Source organism: Cryptomeria japonica, chromosome 3, assembly GCF_030272615.1.
Source record: "Cryptomeria japonica chromosome 3, Sugi_1.0, whole genome shotgun sequence".
In the NCBI taxonomy this organism is placed as follows: domain Eukaryota; kingdom Viridiplantae; phylum Streptophyta; class Pinopsida; order Cupressales; family Cupressaceae; genus Cryptomeria; species Cryptomeria japonica.
Window position 1 is genome coordinate 319,276,405 of NC_081407.1, and position 25,365 is coordinate 319,301,769.

The 25,365-nt window shown below is 36.3% G+C and overlaps 1 protein-coding gene across 2 annotated transcripts in view; it reads right to left on the reverse strand.

Annotated features, from left to right (window-relative positions):
• Positions 1 to 25,365, reverse strand: part of LOC131035948 (ubiquitin carboxyl-terminal hydrolase 6) — a 59,302-nt gene that overhangs the window by 18,360 nt on the left and 15,577 nt on the right. For both annotated transcript variants that reach the window (XM_057967731.1, XM_057967730.1), the window contains exons 5-9: positions 23,420 to 23,520; positions 23,099 to 23,225; positions 15,773 to 15,832; positions 15,421 to 15,488; positions 9,548 to 9,598 (exon numbers count right to left, since the gene is read on the reverse strand). In XM_057967731.1, coding sequence (XP_057823714.1) covers positions 9,548 to 9,598; positions 15,421 to 15,488; positions 15,773 to 15,832; positions 23,099 to 23,225; positions 23,420 to 23,520 — 407 coding nt within the window. The remainder of the gene's footprint in view (positions 1 to 9,547; positions 9,599 to 15,420; positions 15,489 to 15,772; positions 15,833 to 23,098; positions 23,226 to 23,419; positions 23,521 to 25,365) is intronic.

The following is a 25,365-nucleotide window of genomic DNA, read 5'->3' on the forward strand; positions in this document are numbered from 1 at the left end:
ACTGCACCAATAACCTCTCCACATGTGTCACAAATAAGCTCAAAAGGTTTGGTGAAATCAGGTAAAGCAAGAACTGGACATGTAGTCATCAATTGCTTGAACTTCTCAAAACACTCCTGTGTGAGAGGTGTCCAAACAAATGCACCCTTCTTGGTCAAATCAGTGAGTGGTGCAGCATGCCGTGAAAAACCACTAACAAACAGACGGTAGAAGGCACATAAACCAACAAATCCCTTGATTTGAGTCAGGGTCTCAGGCGTAGGCCAATCAACAATGGCACGAACCTTATCAGGATCCATGCGAACTCCCTCTTTGCTGATTATGTGACCCAGATACAAATGTTCTGCCATTCCCAATGCACACTTGGACTCTTTGGCGTAGAAGGACTCCCTATCAAGTATGCCTAAAACAGTATCCAAGTGAACCAAGTGCTCCTCCCAAGTTCTACTGTAAACCAAAATGTCATCAAAGAAAACCACAACAAATCTCCTCAACTGAGATTGGAAGACCCTGTTCATAGTGGACTGAAAGGTAGCTGGTGCGTTGGTCAACCCAAAAGGCATAACCAAAAATTCATAGTGTCCACAATGACATCTAAATGCAGTCTTCTCAATATCCTGCTCCCTGACACTGATCTGATGATAAATTATTCTTAAATCAATCTTGGAGAAGTAACAAGCTCCATGAAGCTCATCTAACAACTCATCAATGCGAGGAATGGGATACCTGTTCTTTATAGCCTTTTTAATCAGCATACGGTAATCAATGCACATTCTGAGTGTACCATCTTTCTTCTTCACCAAAACAACTGATGAAGCGAAAGAAGATTTACTCGGCCTTATGTGTCCCATTGCTAGAAGTTCTTTGATAGTTTTCTCAATTTCATCTTTCAACCGCTTGGGGTGCCCGTAAGGTGTAATCATAATGGATTTGGTGCCTTCTTCAAGCTCAATAATGTGTTCTATGCCTCTATCAGGAGGCCTACCAGGAGGTATGTCACTAAACACCTTTGTATGCTTAACTCTAAGCTCCTGAATATCTGAATGATAAGGTGTTTTATGCTGCTCCTCATAAGTAGGCATGAGTTTACACTCTGCTGCCCAATCCACCATGTCATGCTTGACAAGTCTCTCCATTCTTTTAAGAGTGATTAATTTCAAGTTGCTGGCTTTGATAGCTTTAAGAACATGATTAGTCCCATCAACCTTGAATTTCATCTCCATATCTCTGAGGTTGAATGTAAATTCACCTATGGCATGAAGCCACGTCATGCCAAGAACTACATCCGTATTTCCCATGTTAACCACATAAAAATCAGCTTTGAATTCATAATTATTGAGTTTCATGGGTAAGTCTGAAATCATTCTATCACAAGTCAGCACATTACCATCAACAACTTTCACCCTTATGCCTTCAAACTCTTGAGTTTGAATCCCACGCTTCTCCACCAACCGTGCATCTATGAAATTATGAGTTGCACCTGTATCAAGTAGAGAAATGACTCTTTGACCAGCCAAGAGTCCACGCAACCTAAAAGAACCTTCTCCTTGCATGCTAGACATATGAGCTTCCCGTAGATCGAATTCTCCTTCATTTTCAATCTCCTTTTCTGAATTTTCAGTCTCGGAGTCATTTTGATCAGCTTGCTGGTACATGTTATCAGTCATGTTTTCTCCCTCATAAAACCACTCCATATTCCTATTTTGACCCTTAGGCTTGAGGGGACAGTCATGGTTTTGATCATAAGGACCCTTACAATGAAAACATAGCCTCCTTCTACGCAAATCATTGAGTGTTTCCCTATCCAAAGGCGCTGTAAACTTCTTCCCTTGGTCCGCATTTTCTGATTTCTTTTGATTAGACTTGCTGTCATTAAATGATGAGGATGGTTTTGAGTTGTTAGGAGTGAACTTACTACGAGGAGCGGTAAGTTCCATGCTGCGTGCCTTCCTCATGGCTTCTTGCAAGTAGGGGGATCAAAAGCCTTAATCCAACCTTTCATAGGCTCATAAAGACCTTCAACAAAAAGAATGACCAGTCTTCTCTCTGAAATGTTAGTTACCATAACTGAAAGCTTCTGAAATTCACTAATATAAGATTCCAAGCTGCCCATTTGTTTCAACTGAGCTAAATCCCTGAAATACAACTCTGGATCTCTTTTATCAAAACGCTCAACCAATCTGTCAGTGAATTCTTGGTATGTAGTAATAAGGTCATGATGCAAAGTCACCATCCCATGGTGCCACCAATCATGGGCTACCCCATCCAAATGCAAAGCTGCAAACTTAATAGCATCTTCTTCTGACATAGGACGTAGATTCAGTAAGGTATCCAACTTGCTAATCCATGCTCTGGTTGTAACACTACCGCTGCCATCAAAAGTAGAAAGTATGAGCTTGTTGATTGCATATTTGAGATCATTAGTTTTGTTCCAAGGTTTCCTGTCATTCCAATTCCACTTCTTGTTGTGTTCCCTCTTTTGACTCATAAACTTGTCAAAGTTAAGATGTTCCTTAACTCTCGGTGGTAATACATCCCATTCATCATGAAGTGTGGTTACGTTAACTGTAAAGGCCACCTCATCTTCCTCCTCAGCCACGTCCTCTTCTTCAAGTTCATTTCTAACAAAGGTTGGGTGTGTAGGTCTATAATAGGTGTGTGTGGGAGTCACGCTTGCCCTTGGGCGACTAGCAACACTAGCATTTTCCTCCTGGTTCTGATTATGCCCCCTTGGCACAGTGATCTGTTGTATCGCTGTAGTCAACTGCTGCAACACATTTGCCACTTGTCGTTGCCATGTTACTAAACCCCTCATAACAACTCCAGCATCTTGGTCCTCATTTTTCACAGCCTCTCTGTGTGGCTCATCATCATTCCTGTCCCCCATAATTTCCAAGGGTATTTCTTCAGTTTGATTAGGATCACCCTGTAAATCAGGTCTCCTGCGTGTGTAATACCTATGAGGCCCAGTCTGTTGTTGATGCATAAAAAAAATTCTAACCCTCCAGCTAAGCAGGATCAAAGCTCTGATACCACTGTGATGAACCCTTGCTGGTTCAACTCTTCAACCTGCTGTAATTTGTAGGATCTTCTTGTAATTTTTAATTATTAAGATGGTCTCTCAGAAATAGACAGAAGTTGCAGAAGAGGGTTTCTTTAATTTGCAACACATATTGAATAATATATGAATTTAATCAACTGAAACAATGAATTGGAGAATTTAGAAGCATACCCGTAGGTCCTTAGCCAATTTATTGAAAAGAAAGAATAAATCAGCAACTTACAAAGTTCTGATTTTTATTCTGGAACAATCCAGATTTGCTCTTATTTAAATACTAAGACACCCAAATAGTGGAAGATGGTGCCAATAAATGAGCAAGCTGTGTGTTTGGGAAAAGAAGCTTCCAAACCACAGAAGAATCAACAACAAAACAGTAAATAGGAAAACCCTACAACAAATCTGCCTTGTAAAAAGCCAAATCTGCCCCAATTCAATTCAATTTGACTTCTGAATGAAGCCAACCAAGCTGCAACAATTCGATTGATCTTTCACAATCTCAAAGCTACTGAATTCTGAAGAATGCACGCTCTCCAAAACAGGTCCAAACCCTAGCCGCCATAGCCAAGTGCTTAGAAGAAAATGTCAAATGCTCAATATCAAGAATGAGGTTTAATTTCCATCTTGGCTGCCTAAATACCCAAAAGGTGCGATTTTTGGCAATTAGGGATTTTTAAAAATAATAACTTGCTTTTAGGGTTCCCAACTTAACCCTAAAAGCCATGCCTAGCTTAGAAGATAATAAATCTTCACTTAAATAAATTTAAGTGATGCACTTTATGATTTTATATTAATATTTCATTAAAATATTAATTGTCTGTGGAACCACTAAAAAATTCATATCTCTCTCATTATTGCTCGGAAACTGAATCTATTAAAAGCTAGGGCCACAGTTCGCCATGCCAATGAAAATAGGACCATGTCTATTTTTAGCAATTTTTCCCTAAAAAATAGAAAATCTTCATAAAGTGTCAGAAATTGATGAAACGAAGACCAGAACTAAACTCAACATTGAGCTAAAACAAATAGACAGACCACTCCTCAAGATACTGCATTACTGACCCCTTTATCCATATTCTGTTAGCCTACAAGGGTCCAAAAATAAGCTAACTCCTCAATCCCAAGTCCCTGACTAGGATGGGGACATTACAGTTAGGGCCAAGGAGTCTATCAAAAATTACTACAAGGGGGATGGATAGACTCAACTTTGACCCCATCTTGGAAATTATTGATAAGAGATGGAACAATCAACTCCACCAACCCATTCATCCAGCAAGGTACTACCTCAACCCTCGTTTGAAGTTTGAGGATTCTTACTCAGATCTCAATGGAAAGGTCATAGAGGGCCTCACTACATGCATTCAGAGGATGATACTTGAGCTTGAAGTGAGAGACCTCGTTGTGTCCGAACTCCAAAATTAGGAGGAAGCAAGGGGTAAGCTATTCTCTTCAAAGATGGCCAAGAGAGGAAGAACCACTCAAACCTCAAGTATAATATTTGGAGTCTAAAGTAATAGATAATTTGATAAAATATGTTTTCACTTTTTGCTTTGCTTTTTAACTTTTCAATATTTTATTTTGCAGATGTTTGGTGGCAAAGTTGGGGTGGAAATACCTCAAATCTCAAAAAAATTGCCTTAAGAATCTTATGTCAGCCTTGTAGTTCATACAATTGTGAGCGCAATTGGAGCTTGTTCGAAGCCATCCACACAAAAAAAGAGGAGCAAGTTAGCTCAAAAACGCCTCATTGACCTTGTCTTTGTGCAATATAATCTTCAGTTGCATATAAGGAAGATAGAGGAAGCACCATCTAGTCCAATTGATTTGGATGATATAGATCCTTACCGTGATTGGAAATCACAGGAGCACCCTCCATTGTTTACTAAGGATGACATCTATGATTTGGAGAGGCGGGCTATGGAGGAGGAGGGTGGATTTGGATTCACACTAGATGACATTGAGGAGGATGAGGAAGATGAGGAGTCATTGCCAATGCTGGGAGCAACTGGAGGCAGAGCTACAACCAAGATGGAGGCCGAGCCACAACCTGAGCTAGTCATACCAAGCGAGGAGGCTCAGCCACAACAGACTTCTAGGACTACACCCTCTAGTTCTACCTCTCCCCTAGTTTTTACTAGAGCTGGGAAGAGGAAGATGTAATTGTATTGATGTATTTACTTATAGTTTTACAAAAACTATTTACTATTTTGCTTCTAGCCATCAGCATTCCTCATGAGGATGTGATTTTGTACCCACTTTGCATTTAAATCAATTAAATATATCTAGACTCAGCTTGTTTCTTTTGTGTTCTCATTTATTGACTCATTGGATGCATCTCCTCATTTAATTTTGCAAAAAAAATGCATTTCTAATTAAATTTAAGCAATTTTTTTAGTTCCCGAGTTTTTGCGGAGTGTTTTTTTGGGACTTGGTGAGCTTTTGGCTTTGGCAAGTAGTTCAACTATGGTTTGCATCAACCAAGAGCATACACAAACTACAAATTAATTTAGTATTTGCATTCTTTATGGTATGACTTATCTATTTGTGCATTGTGTCTCCTTGATTTAAGTCATTATACAACTCTTGATTTGACTTTACCTTGCATTTGTTGTGTAATATGATTATTTGACTGGATTGACATGTTATTTGTTTGTAAGCAAAGGTGTGTTATTACCTATTTATATTACCAAATTAAAAATTGTTTAACGGCCTTGTTGCAAATGAACTTCTTAATTTATCAAAGATTTCAACATATAAGTATATTAGAATATTAGGATTTTAGTATATTTTACAAGGACTAGAAGTAATTTAAATCCCATCTAATATACTAAAATCCTAATATTCTAAATCCTATCTACATGCTATAACCCTAAGTGTTAGACATTGGGTAAGAAGAAATACTTATTTGTCAATGATTTCAAAATGTAATCAGATATGATATTCTACTCTGAGAATGCAGATGTCAAAATGTAATCAGATATGATATTCTTCCCTGAGAATGCAGCATGAGTAGATAGGAGAACAGACACTAAATGAAGAAAGCATCGAAAGTAATTTGCACAATAAGAGAACGGACATGAATGGACCTGCAATTCACGGTAGAATGAGTGCTTTAGTTCAAACTCCTAAGAAAACATTGAAAGTGTAACTAATATTCATTATTGGTCTATGTAAGGAACGTAGCAAACAATGTATTTAGATCTACATATATAGAATGATTACACATTTGTTGTGAGTGCACAAAAAAATCTGGAGTGAAATGTGTGTGTTGATTTGTATCATCGGAAGTCTGTTCATTCTGGTGTTCATTGTCTTCACTGTATTGGCATGTCTAATATCTTATAGTGCTTTCAGTTCAAATAAATGGTTGGAAGTTGTGTGGAGAAGTTGAAACTTCCCAAACCAATTGTAACTGCTTAGTCGGTTAAAAACGTCCTCATCATGTTACCAATAGAGAGAGAGGAAATATTATATATGCTGCTTAAGTTTGATAAAAAAAAAAGAGTTAATATGCAATAAAAGAGTATCTTTGATAGAAGAATTTCGATTCAGAGTAAAGTAGACTTTGTTGATAAGTAAAAGATATGTTTCGAAGGAAGTGAATGTTTGCTATTGCAGAGTGCGCTGAAGACCTATCATGCTGTGTATATGATGTGACGTTGAACAGTAAAAAACATATCTTAGTCAGCATTGAGTGCTTTGAAAGATTTTATTATGTGTGAGTATGGTGTGTGCATGTGAAGAGTTGTAATCTCATATCATTCTGTGATGATATTTTGATTGTGTAAGACATACAGAAGTAAAAGGAAAGAAGACTGATTTATTTTTATTACACTATATGTACATAGTGCTGTAAGTATGAATTATTTTGTGACAGATTAAAAGTATAATGCAATCTGTATTTTTGTTATTTTAATTCAAGATGAAGTTCAGTATCAAGAAAACAATGATATATCCCCTCTAACGAGTTCATTCTGAGATGATATGAACAAGCCATCAAGAGATTGCTTACAGTACTAAGATTATACAAACATGTTAACAGAATATTGTTGATATTGCTGTTGTAATGTATGAAACAGAACAGTATATTTGAAGAACAATAACAATCAGATTGTGATATCTTTGTAATCCATACACATCTTCAAAGTTGTAACATCTAACTTTGCAGATTTGAAATCAGAGACATGTCTTATTTGTAATATTCTTTTGGTTGGTGCCACGAGGATTCTGAGTTGGTGCTCTCAGAATAGGGGTTTGGTGACTCCTTAGGGTTAGTGCCCTTAAACACTATAATTGAAGTTTCGATCGTGAGGCTGGATTAGGACAGTAGATCCTAGCAGCATTCTCACAGTGGTTTTCCCATCCTGGGTTTCCACGTAATTCTTGTTATTGTCTTTCTTGTGCATCTCTTTTCATTCCTTTCAGTTTTCAGATTGAAGCTTATTAGACCATAGTTGAACACAGGTATGGTCAACGATTTGACCCCAAGAATATAGCCATTTGTGTGGCAGTGTTTAGGTATGAGTCCATACAAATAAGGCAAAAGATCAAGCCACTTGAGATATGTCAAGATTCCCTTTCACCAAGACTCATAATTACCCTTTTCTAGGATTATAAAAACCTATGATACTTAATCAAAAGAAAAAATTAGACCCCAATAACCTCAATGCCTATAAAGCAGATCAAATGAAATCATCTCATGCAAACAAATCCTTTAAAGGTGCAAAACATCCAAGTAATTGACCGAAATGTTAAAACACAAAAATCTAAATAAAATGTACATGGGATGATTTCTAGGAAAAATGCATGAATGGATCTGGAGAGCTTTGAAATGCCTTTCCAACACTGCAAGAATCAAGAAATCGGAGATAATGGAAAAAAGTTGCGAGCTCAAAAGTAGAAAATGATGATCTAACTTTGACTGATATGAAAATGAACCAACAACAAAATCTAAAAAAAAATCTTGTACCATTGGATCAGACTCAGAACTAGCTTTTTTACAATATCTCATTCATGCAATTTTGACATCTATGCAAAAATTATGGACAGTTCATAAAAGCAGGTCCAAAGGGCCAAAAGGGGTCTTGGGGCAGGTACAGGTGCTGACATCAGCAGTCATATTGCTAACACCAGCAAAACCAGCAACATAATCGGATTGCTATGGGCAGATGGAATATTCTTTTCAAACAGAATATTCCCTGACTAACAAAATATTCTCTAACAAAATATTGTCATAATGATGGACATGACAGAATATTTTGTTTGTTCCATGAATTTGTTGCTGGCAGAATATTTCTCTGTGCATCTCAACGGTACAGCTGTATAGACAAAATTTTCTTGGAAACGTCTCCCTCTCAAAAAAGCCCAGTCAACTACTCGGCTTTTGGCAAATGAATTATCGATTATTAGGTTTTTGGCAGCTCTAGATGCAATGATGAGATCCGTTTTGCTCCAGGATGCACCGATTTTTTGCACAAGGCTGAAAGTTACTTCAAATCTCATTCCCTCTAAAAAACATACAGAAAAATTGCTCAAATTTTGATGAAATGACTGTCGATTTGTAGGTTTTTGGTCATTGCAAACACAATAGTGAGGTCCATTTTGCTCCATAGTGCACTGAAAATTGTCCACCTCCAAATCCCACAAAAGAAGAGTTGTAGGTTCCAAATCTTATGATTCTTTAACCCCTCTTGAGAAAAACCCTCAAAGATTGAGAAGGAGTTTGTTATATCCACGCTCTAATACCATGTTAGAGTTGATCCCTCATCCCCACAACTCCCAAAAATCACCTGCAATCACCTGTCACACACAAATAGAAAAATAGGCTATGGAGGCCAAAAGACAATTGATCTAGAAAGATGAATCATATTGATTATGCAAACATTTGAATATCTGAATTAACTGAATAATTGAATTAACCTGAATGGGTAATAATGTTACAATGTGTCCCTATAAAGGAACAAAAAAAATATAGCATAACCTAAAAAATAGGAAAAACAGTCCTAAGATTAACTTATGTGAAATAGAGTGCAGGAAGACCTAATTAATCTAACACAAATATTATTTATTTCAATTATTTATTGATTCAAGACAGTTTTTTAGGGGTGAGGAGATCCATTCAAAACCCTCACTGCACCAATCAAGAAAAATAAAATGTTAAATACTGATTCCGGCATTGGATGCATTTATAAAACAAAAAATATAAATCCAATTCAGTGAAGAAAAATTCAAAGACAATATCAAGTTTCAAATGAAAACACAGAAACCAAGTTGAAGTGAAACAGAAATATGTCGTTGTTTACAGTTTATATTAAAGGTTGATTAATGTTAGCAAACAGTGAGTTAAGTAAAAAACACTTTGTCCTGTTGTCATCCTACAATATGCATGTAACTGCTAAGGACCCAGATAAAGAATAATTTGGCAAATTATATTTATCTCTATGAAACTTCTAAAAAGCAAATAGTATAATTAGAAGATTTAATACTCACTTGCTGACAAGCTCAATCCCAAATAACTGCTTCACAGCTTCATCATTATCTCTGCAAAAATAAAAATAATCAAAAGCGAAAATATACCACCGCTGGTTGTAAATAAATTGTAAGCACAAAAGAACAAAACATTTAATAAGCCATAAAACAACAAATGTCATATGCAAAGCAATTATAAGAAAAAATTTAAAAGAGAAAGTAACATAGAGATTAAGATATAAAGAAGTAGCAAACATGCAAAAACATAAATTATATGGGTTTAACATGCAAAGCATATACTTCATGCCGTATTGCTTCAGATTTTCCCTACCCACTAGGCCCGTGAAGAATTTTCAAAATACCTGGGGATTATGTCCTAATGCTACAGCATAAATCACACAATAATGAAAGCTTCAAATGCAGAAGCATACACAGTTAATTACAACTTTAAAGCTGTTTTTCATTTCTTTGACAGCTTACAACAAAACCTCCACAACTGATACAAATCACAGCCCCACAGAAATCAACATGGTGTACTATGTTGTTCTAATATGTTACAACTTCAATTTATCAGTCCTTCAAAAAACTTATAGGAATCTAAAGCCCTCCAATCTAAATCAATGATGCATATTTACACTTTATTGTACTTATTTAGCTAAATAAAAGACTTTCACTTCAGTCCTTCAAAGTGAAATGCAAAATAGAATAGCTGGAACCACTTGAACTCTTTCCACACATTCACACAAAACCCAAGCAGAAGTTCGTGTCCGAACTAAAAATCTCAACACTCCCTCTTAGTGAGTTAGGAATTCTACACCAATCCAAGTTTGTCTCTAAAAGCCCCAAATTTCCCTTGTGCTAAGGGCTTCATCAAAATATCAACTAATTGTTGATCTATGGAAATGTATTGGAGCTTCACTGCTCCCTTCTGAAAGCTATCTCAAATGATAGTTATATCTAATCTCTATGTGCTTGAATCTGTCAAGGAATGCTACATTCTCCAAGAATTTGACATAACTTTGATTATCACAATAAATGACATGGGATCCAACTCCTGATCAAACAACCATGCAAGTAACTTGCAAAGTCAGATGGCCTCACAACTACTGGTACAAGCTTCAATATACTCTACCTCTTTAGAGCTAAGTGTCCCTGAAGTTTGCTTCCTATTGAACCAAGATACAATTCTTAAACCCAAGCTAAAGCAACACCCTGAGGTGCTCTTCCTAACTGTTCTACTTACTGCCCAATCAGTTTATAAACCCTTACAACTTCACTTCACCAACACCCAGATATCTCAGACCATACTCCACTATGCTCTTTGAATGCCTAAGCACAAGTTTTGCTGCTACCATGAACTAACTCAAGGCGTTTACTGCAAAAGATATATTTGGTCTGGTGTTGACCAAATACATCAAGGAACTTATCAGCTGCCTATAAATCATGGGATCAATCACCTTTGAATCTAAATCTGTTACATTCTTCAAATTAGTGATCATAGTTGTGGCCATTGGTCTGCAATCCTGCATTCAAAATTACTTCGATGAAATGTTCCACCCAGAATATCTATATTTTCACTCAGAATAACCATCTTTATTTACACAGATATAAGATCTAAAACAGAGGAATCCCAGATTTTTTCAACTCTAAACATAATCTGATTCCCAGCAATATCACCAGTTTAATCAAATTGCTTCAGAACAAAATAGTATTCATATTGCAGACGACATGGGCACTTGAAAGAAGATGTAGTCATACAGTCAATACATCACATACAGATTTAATAATAATCTTTGCTCAGTCCAGAAATTGTAGAAGTAAATTGAATCAGATCTAAAAATGGCAAACAAATCTCAAACTAACTGGCCTGCCTAGTGTTGAAAGTGTCACTGGCTCCTTCCACAGATAGCCCGATTATTGTCTTGCAACTTGGAAATGGCACAGCTAGCAGCCATCAAACCTGATGATGCCCCTGAACAATGATCCAATCTGCTTCCTTTCGTGATGGCAGAGCTCCATATAGTGTGTCTTCTTCTCAGATCCTTGGCTGAGGAACACTTAGAGCAATGTGCCTTGCTTAACTTTGTCTGAATTGCAGCAGACCCAATGGCAGCTCTAAATCGCCCCTTCCTCCTCGCTTTGCTAGTGTTGATAAGAGAGACAGCAACGGGAAACAATCCAGCTGTCAGCACAACAGTAGATCACGTCTCCGCTCCTTGATATCCCTAATTTCTCCAACCTCCTTTGCCTCTGAGGTTTTCGTCTTGAGAGAGCAGAGCATTTCATTTTAATGCAGTTTGTATTCAAAACTTCAATGCCCTTCCTATCGCAGCTGCCATATAAATACTATTCATCTCCTCAGGTCAGTCCTTGGTAGCAAATAGCCCAGCATGTTACACAAGTCGGCCAAGTCAGCCAAGAGAAAAAGTATTTTAAAATTCTATTTATTGATAATCTTTATTTAATCTTTATTTAATATTTTATTAATTATTTAATAAAATAACTGACAGAAATAAGGATGTTAATCAACACCACCAGGCTGGATAACCCAACTCTAAATCAGCGTTATCACAATCCTCCCATCCCAAAATTGCTTGGCCTCAAGCAATTTCAGACTAGGATGTTCAAATATCTCTATCCCCTCCCACGTTGCATCCTCAAACAGAAGACTCTTCCATTTCACTAGATATTCAAAAATGTTCTTGTTCCTCAAACCTCTTTTCCCTCACCCCCAACACTTTTTCAAGTTAAGATTGATTTGCCCTAATCATCAAGTGGTGGCAGCTCATGTGAAGGGGTGATCTGCTGTCAAAGGGCTTTCTTAAGACACAAAACATGGAATATATTATGAATTATGTTGTTAGCTGGAAGTTCTAGCTCATAAGCTACCTCACCAATCTTCCTTAATACTGTGTAGGATCCATAAAATCACGGCTTCAGCTTCTCAACTCCACTCCCTTTGATAGAAGACTGCCTATAGGGCTGCAACCTCAAGAACACCATGTCACCAACCTCAAAAACTCTCTTATTGAGTGCATATCAGCATACATCTTTTGCTGGTTTTGAGCCTACTCCACTATCCGTAATGATTAAATCCACAAAAGAAATAGCATCATACCCATAAAGTGCCTTAAAGGGAGCCATACCCGTTGACATATGATGTTTTGTGTTGTAGCAACATTCTCCCAAATGCAACCACTTGATCCATGTACCAGCATACATCTTTTGCTGGTTTTGGGCATACTGCAAGTTCTCTTTGGGAGTCTTCATGATTTCCATACTTTGTTGTACATCTTTGGCTCTTGAAACTCTACTATCCGTAGTGATTAAATCCACACATGAAATAGCATCATACCCATAAAGTGCCTTAAAGGGAGCCAGCCATACCCATTGACATGTGATGTGTTGTGTTGTAACAATATTCTTCCAAATGCAACCACTTGACCCATGTTGTTTTCTGCCCTGTAACGTAATTCCTTAAGGATCCCTCTACCTGTTTGTTCATGATCTTGGTTGGCGCATCAGTTTGTATATGATAGCTAGTGCCTAGTATCAATTTTTTACCTATCAATCAAAAGAGTTCTTGCCAAACAAGCTAAGAAACCTGCTGTCCCTGTCACTTACAATGTTCTTTGGCAAACTATTAAGTCTGAAAATCTCTCTAAAAACAGATCTGCCACTTGTGGGGCTTTATATTCCAAATATATTGCATGAAAGTGAGCATACTTAGCAACCCTATCAACAACCACATATATACAATCCTTCCCTTGGACCTTTGGCAACCCCGTAATAAAGTTTATGGATATGCTCTCCCATTTTTTATTTGGCACGGGTAGGGGCTACAATAGAAAAGCATGCTCTATTTTGTTTTGTTGGCATTCTATACACTCTCTAACATGTTGTCATACATCATTCTACCGCCCTTTCCATTAAAAACATTCTCTCACATGCTTGTATGTCTTGTAGAAGCCAGGATGACAAGCAAGTGGTCTGTCATGACATGCCCTCAAAATCCTCTCCATCTTGGATTCATGGTATGAGATACACCCAATCTTTGTAAAGGATGATCTCATCAACCAAATTAAACCTATTATCTTGCAATTTCCCTTCCAAAATATTTTTAGCAATTGGATTCTTGACATACTCAGAAGCATTCCAATTGGCAGATATATCAGTTATACAACAAGAATAGGGCTTCCTAGAAAGTGCATCAGCCACCACATTATTATACCCTTCTACATAATATCAAAATCATAGGCTTGGAGTTTGCTTACCCATTTCTGCTGCCTATCATTAAAATCCCTTTGGATGAGGAGGAATTTCAAACTATTATGATTCGTTTTGACCACAAACTTCCCACAAACCAAATATTGTCTGAATTTGGCTAAAGCATGCATGATAGCCAACATCTCTTTGTCATAAATAGAGAAATTTTGTTCATCCTCCTTGAGCTTCCTACTCTCATATGCTATGGGATGTTTATTTTGCATCAAGACATCCCCAATGCCTTCTTCTAAAGCATCACATTATAGAACAAAAAGAAGTGAGAAGTCTGGAATTGTCAAAACAGGACATGAAATCATTACCTCCTTAAGTTTATCAAAAGCTTGTTGGGTTCTTGGACTCCAAGAGAATGCCTCTTTCTTTGTCAAATTTGTCAAAGGAGCTGCAAGTTGTCAAAACCTTTTCACAAATCTTATGTAATAGCTGCAAAGTCCCACAAATTCTCTCAAATGTGTCAAATTCCTTGGTCTAAGCCAATCCTAGATTGCCTTAATCTTCTTCTCATCCACACTAACACCTTGGGAACTAATCTTCAACCCCGATTATTAAATTTTGGTCATCCCAAACTCACATTTGGAAACCTTAGCATTAAAAGAATGCCATTCAAATATGCCAAGCACTTCATCTAAATGCCTCAAATGATCCTCCCATGTCTTACTATAAATCAAAATGTCATCAAATAAAACCAATACAAATTTCCTCAACTGAAGAATGAATACCTGATTCATGCATGACTGGGAGGTGGCGGGTGCATTGGTTAATCCAAATGCCATGACCAATAACCCATAATGCCCATAGCGACCTGATATCCATTACTCAGTTATCAGGGAAAGCCATTTATCCAATTTTCAAATACATATCAATGTGTATTTTGGAAACCATTACGAGTTTAATGTCCAGCAATAACATGCTTTTGTGCCCCAAATGAAATTTTACATTTTTTTATTGAATAATTCCATTCCCAGTAGTGCACCAGAACACACCAGCAACTCATGATGTTTAGGGGCAACTACCAACTTTCATTCTGTTAATTTGTAACTGACAAAACAAAACAGCTGTCAGATTTATCAGGTCCATGCTTGAATCAAACACCAACGCCAAGAATAAAGACATGCTATACAAAAAGCAAATTTGAAACATGGATAATTATAAGCATTGTTAGGATTAATATTGCAGACAGTAACCAACAGAATCACCTAGCAAACAATGCAATACATCTAACACAATGCCCAGTGATCATGGTTCACATAATTGTAAGTTGTAACTAAAAAATTTAAATTTGTGATCACTTCTCAACGCACAGCTAATATTAATGTAAATAACATTTTTTTATTATTTGAATCATACATTAAATGACACTACACTGAATGGACAGACAGAATTCGTGAACCATTCCGATACTTGAACAGAAAAGACAGAAAGCTAGATAAAGAGGGAGAACCTAAACAAGCATGCCTAAAATAATCATCCCACAAAAGTGCCATTCCAGGAAATAAAATGATAAATTAGGATGAACTTAACATCCATGCTACATAATTTTACAGATCCATACTTGTGAGAATAAATCCGTTAATCTTCCTCCTTAAAAAGGATCATAATTTACAACTTACCTCGAATCTAATGATTTTAGAGACTGAGACAACGTGTAAATAAGCTGTGTCCAGCATTCCTCTGCATCCTGCAATAACTCTCTATATGAAAAAACTTGTAACAACAATGCTAAAAAAAGCACATATTGATTTACTTTCTAAAGAATGAAACATAAAAAAGTAATAACTTTTGATGACACAAGGTCCTATCCTTACGAGACAAATTTACAATAATTATAAGAATAAAGAAAAGAAGCCAGTGTATTGTTATTTAGATTCCATCACAAGCAAACTCCATCTTAAATATCTCATAATTGTGCCAAAATTCTCACCATTAGATTATCATGCCACAAATATCCCTAGACTAACCTACCTGTTGCATGAATAAACCATTATGTTGCTGACCAAACTGGGGATACTTTTTTCTCAGCACCTGTACAAGCAAAAGCAAAAAACATTCATATGATGATGGTGTATAACTATAGAATGATCGATACAAACTCAAAAAAGCAAATATACACGCTAAGTTTCAAAAACAATTATTCACAAAATTACTTTAAAACCCTTTGTAAAACTGCTACCAAAAAAGACCATAACAGCAAAAAGTCAACTAGATATTGCATATCAATACCAGTTACAATTAAAAAGCAGAAAATATGCCAAATTTTTTATATTATTTGTTGCTATAAATGAGATCAAATCTGAAACTTGTTACACTTGACTAATTAACAGTCAAATAGTATATAGAATTTCCTCAAAATAAGGTAGTTGCATACCAAAAGAATTGATTCCATGAACTCATTAGGGTGAACACTGTTGGATTATTGTCATTGATGTCAAAGAGCATTTTGTGGCATATTTGATGGAGATAAGCTTGTGCCAAATTTATGGCACCATGATCAAGATGTCATCAAGCAAGGAGGAGATAAATTAGTGTTCAGTTCAAAATCGCAAAATATTTTTTTATTGATGTGGCTGACCCCACTCTTAATGCCACCCACTTATGGGAATTAAACGATGCATTTACATATTATTTCAAAAGGGACGACCCCCTTGAGAAGTTCACCTTAACTTGAGGACTGCAAATAAATTAAATAAAATTCTTCAGCTTATGGCCGACCCCCCTTGATTTGGGTGCCCACTTTAGGCAAGCAATAAAAAATTAAATAAAAAGTACATATATGCTGCCTTAACCGACTAGCATAAAGGGTTGTAACCATTGGTAAAGTGGTACAATTTGCATGTCTAAAAAGAAGAACATTTGGGGTTCATTTGATCAGGCATTCATTGAATAATGAATATCCTTCATATGAAAAAGCAGAGATGAAGTCATTTGTAGCAGACTTATGAAAGTTATAGTTGCAGACCTAAAAAGATGATAATATGTGTAAAGACTTTGCTAAGGAGATGCAAAAAAAATTGAAATGTCAAATGCTTGGTGAGTTATCTTTCTTCCTTGGGCTATAGATTTCTCAATCGGATAAAGTGATTTTCATCTCACAAACCATGTATATTAGGATATGTTAAAGAAATTTAGAATGCACGACTATAATCCTATTAGCACTTAAAGAAACTCAAGTGCAAGCATAAAAAGGATATTCAAATATTTGAAAGGAACAATGGATTTTGGCCTATGTTTCCACGAGGTGAAGATTTCACCTTAACAACATATATAGATGCAAGTTGAGCCGGTAGTGTTGATGATAGAAAGAGTGCAAGTGGGATGCATTCTTTCGAGGGATGCACACAAGTTCTATGGATGAAACAAACTTTAAAGAATATTAAGGTTGAGTATGAACATCCCATCTTCATTTTTTGTGACAATATGAGTGCAATCAACATCTCGAAGAATCCAGTCATGCACTCTAGAATAAAGCATATTCCCATTAAGTATCACTTCTTAAGGGAGCAAGTGGTCGATCAACAAATAAAATTGGACTATATTGCTACAAATGAACAAACTTCAGACATCTTCACAAAGCCTCTTCCAAAAGAGACTTTTGAGTATCTAAAGGAGAAATTGGGAGTGATATCACTCTCATCCAATCACTAAGTTCTTCAAAAAGAGCATATGTTCGGCGGCAGGGGGAAATTATTGCCATTGATGTCAAGCATTTTGTGGCATATTTGATGGAGATTAGCTTGTCCCAAATTTATGGCACTATGATCGAGATGTCTCAAGCAAGAAGGAGATAAATTGATGTTGAGTTCAAAATTGCAAAATATTTTATGTTGATGTCACAGACCCCCCTCTTAATGCCACCCAATTATGGGAATTAAAAAATGCATTTAAATATTATTTCAAAAGGGACGATCCCCTTGAGAGGTGCACCCTAACTTGAGGGCTGCAAATAAATTAAATTAAATTCTTTTGCTTGTGGCTGACCCCCCCTTGGCTTGGGTGCCCAATATATATATATATATCCTACCTTGGCCAACTAGCATAAAGGGTTGTAACCGTTGGTAAAGGGCTGCACTTTGCATGTATAAAAAGGAGCATTTGGAGTTCATTTTATCAAGAATTCATTGAATATCCTTCATATGAAAAAGCAAAGATAAAGTCATTTGTAGCAGACATATGAAAGATATAGTTGCAGATCTAAGAAGAGATATTATGGAAGACTTATGAAGAATATTATTGCAGATCTATGACCAGAAATTGGTGAAGACTATAAGTAGATTTGAAGAAGAATTTTGGGCAGATCTAAGAGATCAATTGAGCATATGTTAGGGCAGATTTTGGCAAAGTTTTGAGCCAATTTGTATCTGATTCAAGAAGAAGATTAAGCACTTATCACTTTATTATTTTTAGAGGTTGGTGCCTCTTATTCAATGAGATTGGTGTCTCTTGCTGAGTTGGTGCTCAGTTATGGGGATTGGTGTCTCCAGAGGGTTCGTGCCTACAAATCGTCTAAAGGGGATTGGTGTCTCTTGTGAGTTGGTGCCTACGAAGATTGTAAGGTGTTTCTCATACAAAAGCAATATTTTGCCATGGTTTTCTCCTGCAAAGGTTTCCACGTAAAATCATGTGTTCTAGTGTTCCTAATTGCTAGATCTAGCATTTTTGTTACTATTGTGGATGGTTAAGTTTTGATGCATTGCCATTGTGATTAATTAAGTTTTGGAAAGTAAAAGTTTGTTGTTATGCCAAAACATCTCCCAACAAGAGGTCAAAACTGACATTACCAAAACATACACTACATTAAGGCAAATGCATCCACCATTTTTCATATAACTTACATGTGGACAAACAAACATATGGTTAAGTGTGGATGTGTTCTAGGTACTAGTCTTGCATTCCCTGCCTTGTATTCTCCATACTCTAGTGGAAATGCATGACTCGTTGATGTCAAACAACCCTCTTGTACATTTTGCTTACCTTTCTCATCCTCTCCATTTTCCATGATCTGTATCATGCTGCATTCTAGCTAAAATAACTGACAAACTTTTAATTGCCAAAGTAATAGCTAAGAGAACTTGTTTTGCCTTCAAATCAATGTTGCAAATCAAATACTCTCTCATCACTCCATAGGACCCTTCTCTTCTTCCACCCATTTTTCTCAAGTCTGAACCAAAATACAAGGAAGTTGCTTCCTTGTTCATGACCTAGTTTCTCAAATCTATTACATATTTTCTTCCCTTGTTTTCAATAGATATTGTGTTGTTCTTTAATTTTGGGCCATTAGGAACCCTAGCACTTTAATTCCTTGTTCCTCAACACCCACTGATTGGACAATTCATTGCAAACCAGTAGGTTTACCAAGGCTTTTCCACATATCTTGAAGAAATTTGTTCACTCTTGATCCCCCATCAAATTCTTCCCAAGAATCTCCATGTGCACTACAATAGGTTTCTTCTTCACTATAGTTGTCAGCGGCATGGGATCTATTACTTGATCATCGTGCAATGGAGTTTCCACCATTAAACCTTCACCCTTCTCGTAGCTCATTTTGCTATTGTCTATTGTGGTAATAATTACATTCCTTAATTGTGGCATGCTTTGCAAAAGATCTATCATTTTGATGGGTTCAGATATACATGATTTTAAGTTTGTGCCCATGTGAATGCCTAAACTTCATTGTTTTGTTACTCAATATAAAAGCTTTTGTTTTGGGCAGTTATATCCTCATGATCTCCCGGTTGGCACCATTTGCACAAGACTGCTAATTTGTTTTGATTGCTTTGGCAATTTTTGAAGTGCCCCACTCATTGCATTGTCTACATTGTATAATAGGGCATCCTTTTGAGTCATATTGTATCTAGCTCCTACTTCAAATATTATTGTTGTTTAATCAGCTATTAGACATTTTCTTCCAATATCCACCTAGGGATGCATTTTTATTATTCTATTTCTTGCGGTGTACTTGGTGGAGCGGACTACATGGGCATTTTATGATTGAGTGGTCTAGGACTTGACAAATATCACTGAGAAGTTTCTTTGAACAATTTTTTTTGATATGTCCTTTTCATTTGCATTTTGTAACACCAAAGTTCTTTGTTTTCTTTATTGTTTCCTTTTTCTACCTTCAATTCCTTCACCATCGATATCATATTTTTCCTCAAGGCTTGTACAGTTCCAAATTTATTCTCGCTGCTATCTTCTGAAATTTCATCATCTTTTCTTTTTCTTTTGTCATGAGAAGACATTTTATCTTCACTCTCTATATCTATGGCCCAATTATATGTTTCTATGTAAGAGGGTGGTACTACCTTTATCGTCTTCCTCAATGAGGCAATGAGGGCTTCAATGAACCATCTTTTCTTTAGGCCATCAATAGGCTCTTTTTCTAGCTTTACCAGGAAATCCTTGAGCCTATGACTATAGGATTTGATGTTCTCGTGTTTTACTTGCTTCATATTATAAACCTTTGCTTCAATTTCATTATCATCTCATAGTAACTTGAACTCCTCTTCAAAAGCTTTCTTCATTTTTTCCCAGATAGTTTTAAAAGCAATGTCGACTTCTATGTACTAGTGAATAGCCATGCCTCTTAAGGTTGCTAGGAAGGATCATAGCCAATAGGCTCTATTGTCCTAGCCATTTGTTATCCAAACCATTTCACAATTTTTACAATGCCTTGCAAGATCCTCTAACCATTGCCTATAAACTTACTCAGCTTTTGCCTTTCAATACTGGGACTTGATGCAAGAGACACCATGTTTCAATTCAAATGCAGCCTCAATGCCTAGAACCAGCTTATTACGGGGTTTTGATTTGGAATATCTTGCACTCTCAGCCATATGGGAATCCTCAACTTGTCCTACCTTGACATTCCACACACTTTGAGTTGCCTTCATGCAATTGCGTATTTTACCTTTGGCCCAAGATTTTTAAGCTCACATCCTTCAACTACTAATTCATTCTCTTCCTCAATCAACAACATTTCAATACCTCAAATGTTACTTTCATAAGCTATGATTATGGATCTTCAGATTCTATCCCCATTTCTTCTTCATTTACTAGTTATTGGTGTACAAGATTTTTTACTTGGTTGAAGATATCAATCCACATCTTGTTAAGTAAAAATAAGAGTCTTGTTATCTCTTCCGACTCTAAACTTGTACTGTTACTTGTAGTAGAAGTTGTTTTGTTTTCCCAATTGGGGCTCTGACTTTGACTTACACTCCAGATTCAACAGCCACATGTGAATCCCCAATTCATCCTACCTCACATCCTTCAATTACTAGTTCTTTCTCTTCTTCAATCAACAATCTTTCAATACCTCAAATGTTACTTTCATAAGCTTCCAATAATGGGTCTTTTGGTTCTGTCCCCCTTTTGTCTTCATCTACTAGTTGTTGTTATAATGGTTTTTTCAATTGGTTGGTTGTTTGTTCTCAAGTGGGCTTCGACTGGGAACTTGTACCATTATGCCTTCTTCAGCCACTTCTCTTAGCCTCCTTCACTCTCTTTGCTCTACAATCCTCAAGGATTGCCTCAGCTCTTGTTATGTTCTATGACCACTTTTTGATGTCTTCTAATTCTTGTTTGGGTACAAGGGCATTGATTTTGAGAGATCCAACACCTATCAATATTTTTTTCTTCTTCCTATTGTCTATTTCTATCTTTCTATCATTTCTTTATTTGTTGTCTTTGTACTCCCCAATCCTATTCAGCATGTTGGTCTTTGAAGTATTAAGATGTCTTAAAAGTATCAAGAAGTATCTCTACTTTCTCACTTACTCTCAGGTTATCACAAATGATCTCTTGGGGAATGTGACTCCGTTTGACTTCCTTCCATATATGTTCTTGTACAAATACATCCCACACATCTACCAAATCTTGTGTGAGTTCATCTTCTTTTTCTTGATTAGAGCCTACAAGTTGTTCAACCAATTGTCCCCCTATATAGTCATCATAACCCAACTTCTTTGAAGGCAATGGTGCCAAATGTTTACTCACCTATCTAAACATGCACTTAAATAAGCACAGTAAATTGGTTTACACATTCATGAGTGACTCATATGAGAATAACAGTATATTTCAAAAGATACAATAATTGTTTCTTAATCATTCAATGCTTCAATGTTATTATACAAAAATGAGGAAGGGAATGATTTTCCAACAACATCCAACTATCGGCAACTACCCAAAACTATTTCAGTGAGCCAATGAGACAACCATTCTTGCCAACTAGCCAAAGTTACAATATAACTAACATATGTTTTATTCAATCTACAAGCATGTCTTTGGACAATTACGTAGATCTTTAAAACCTAACAATGCAAAGGTGAAGCACAGTAGCCAACATGTTTGTATAAAATTCATATTTGTATCTAAAGAGGTTGTTGAGTATTACAAATTTGAAGATGAGAACAAATCTCCTTTGCTCCATTGTTACGTAAAATTTGTTGTAGGACTGCATGCAGGCATACAAGGACACAAGCAAAATAACTATGTGGCAAGCATCAATTGCCAATGAAGACTGACAAGCTCTAGATCATTTATACCTATGGTGCCCAATCCAGATATCCACGTTATGTTCTACCAAGGATATGGTGAAAATCAGTCAAAAGTCATTCAGCCACGTTGCCCACATAAAACTCAAACTGATCAAAATGTACAAAGAAGAGATGAGAAACAACAAATGGCATTTCGATGATCATAATAAAAATCTGTCAGCTTGACATGTTAAAAGTTTATAATTTATACAATTTCTACCCATTGTTGTCCAAAATAGCTATTATTTTCCAAACTAGGCATTAAAAAATATTAACTGAGTTGGGAAGTATGTCAGTCATGAGACATGACCTATTTGAGTCACCAATGGACTCAAGCCTCCAGGATCACCTGCAAAACAAAATTATCCTTCCACAGGAGGGAATGGCAAGAATAATTTACTTGATTATGGATGAAAGATTGAATTGATTGAGTATGAAATGTACATATGAGGCCTTGCTTACATGGACGAGGTTGAGAGATATGATTAGACAAAATCATAACAAATGTCTTAATCTTATACAATGCGACAACTAGCATGATAATTATTAAATAACCTAGGACAAAAGAAGTAAATGTCAAGATAAGATCACATGACAACTAAGACTTCTAGAAAGATTCCTAGGATCTAAGTAAACTTAACATGTGAACAAGACCTACTCGTGAACTAGTTAGGTAAAACACCTTATTCACACCAACACGACCAAGGAAACCAAAATTTCAGTCCTAACAAAAACCACTATGGATATAAAGCTTTACCATCCAAAACTGCGTGGGAGCAACAGGTCGAACGCTTCGATCCAGCTCACCAAATAAATCCCTAGCAGCAACAGTCAAAAGATGCGATGATGGGTCTAAATCATTGCTCCTTCCAGAATAAGTATACCTGAATTATATAAACAACACCAGTTATTAGTAATACAAAACTACCATCTTTCTCTCTCCCTATTTTTTCCATATATGGGCTTCAAAAATGATTCTTACTACTGTTTTTGTAATACCTATGTAATACAAAATAATATTACCAGTTTCTTACACATGCACACATACTATGTTCCCAAGTTTGCAATGTGCTCTTACTTTTGCAGTGCCGACTTAAGTTCTGGAACAGAATGTAAACATTGAATAGTTGAGTTCATATAGCACGTATTGCCCAGATTGAATAAACCAGCTGTGTGGCCCTGCAAAACCAAACACCAAAGTTTAAATGAAAATATTAGATAACTGCTAACACCAAAAAAATTGATGGCAAACACAGCAAACCATCCATTAAAAATAATTAACTTAAGAAAACAAAATACAAGAAAGTAAAATAGACAACAAAAGATATAAATAAAGTGAAAATTTAACCAAAAGTCAAGTTCGATTGCACCTTGCTGCTGTTGGAAAAGGTGTTGTGCACCTGGCATAATAAAATAGTAATGCTAATAATACTAAATAAATATTTAATTGTAGTGCATCTTAGAGATGTGCATACCACATGGGTTAAACATTCTTGGGTACAGTTTGCATATTGTATGAGACACGGGGATAGATATTTAATGTGGGTGTCACACTAGAAAATATTTAATATTGGGAAAACTTAATACCAAATATATAATTAAGGGTCATAGTTTAGTAAGCATATAGTTTTGAGGGACATGGTTCAAATAATACCACTTGGTGGTTTTATGCAAGCTTGTCTTTACAAAAACAAGCACAAGTAGTTGTTGAGATTGACTTATGTAACCTTTGGCTTGTTGGTTAAGGTTGAATTGAGCATCTCTTATAGGTTGCAAATAGGGTGCTTGATACTTCAAATGCCTTGCATGGAAACTTAAAAGTGTCTTGTAATCTTATTCTTGAAATAATGCATTGGGTTGTGTGGGTGCTTTTTGGAGGCTAGGGTTTTGCCTTGAGAGGATTTTCGGAGAGTACATCTAATGTCATATTGCGGTATGTTTGTTATTATTTTGTAATGTGGATTCTAAATACTTGTTTTTGCATTTTTTTCTCTCATGAGCATTAAGTAGAAACATATATTACTGCTACAAATTTCCTTTCAGTTGCTTACCTCACTAGGAATAGCAGAATATTTAAAGCCATTCACAGGACTTAATCCTGGAAAGTGAGCAGAGTCAATTCACACTGCCAATTCTCAATCAAATCTGGTTAAATATGATGAGCTTTGGGAAATTTGTAAATACTTGACATGGTCCAAAACATATTTGCTTCAGGATATAAGTGCAAATCACAACAAAAAGGTTTCATTTTGTGTGTTTGGCCAGTTGGTAAAAAAAGTGTCAAGAGGATTTTTTCCTCAAATCAAACTACACAGAGTTTGTGACCTGTGTAGCATTTGAAAACAATTGGGAAGCATTTTGTACAAGGTTTCCATGAAAGGACACCTTGCAACATTAAACACCTGCTAGATATCTTACCTCGAGTATTTAAAGAATATTGCCACATATATGAGCCACTTTAATGGAAGTGTTTTTGGCTGTTCGTCTCATAACGATATAAATGTTAAACCTAAAAAATATGAACAGTAACAATGTTGAAAATGGAATATACATGTCCATTTTGCAAACACATTGTGGGGGAAAGCATAATGCAATTTTCTAACAACCCAATCAGTATTTGTGAAGAAAAACTGTCTTACAAAAAACAACAATCCATTTCCACACTTTCCACACCCAAATGCACGTATGTGTGTCATCCATCATAACTGATGTTGATTTTACATGCATCAATGCATAAGATAGATGCTGGAGACTAAAATTACAGCAAATTGCTTCTCCTGGTGCTGTAAGCAATACAATGTTCCCCTACTGAAAATGATTCATCTTCTTCTACTCCTACCCCATATCTACATCTCCTTACCATTAGTGAATCCTAGACTCTCAACCTCGAGCACAACACTTGGTACTAATAATGGCATCCATGGCCTCTTTCCTCCCAAACCATTCCTGAAGCACCACATATCCTTTAAAGCAACCATGGGCGAGAAAATCTTACACTGTAACCCACCATGCAGTTGCAATGTG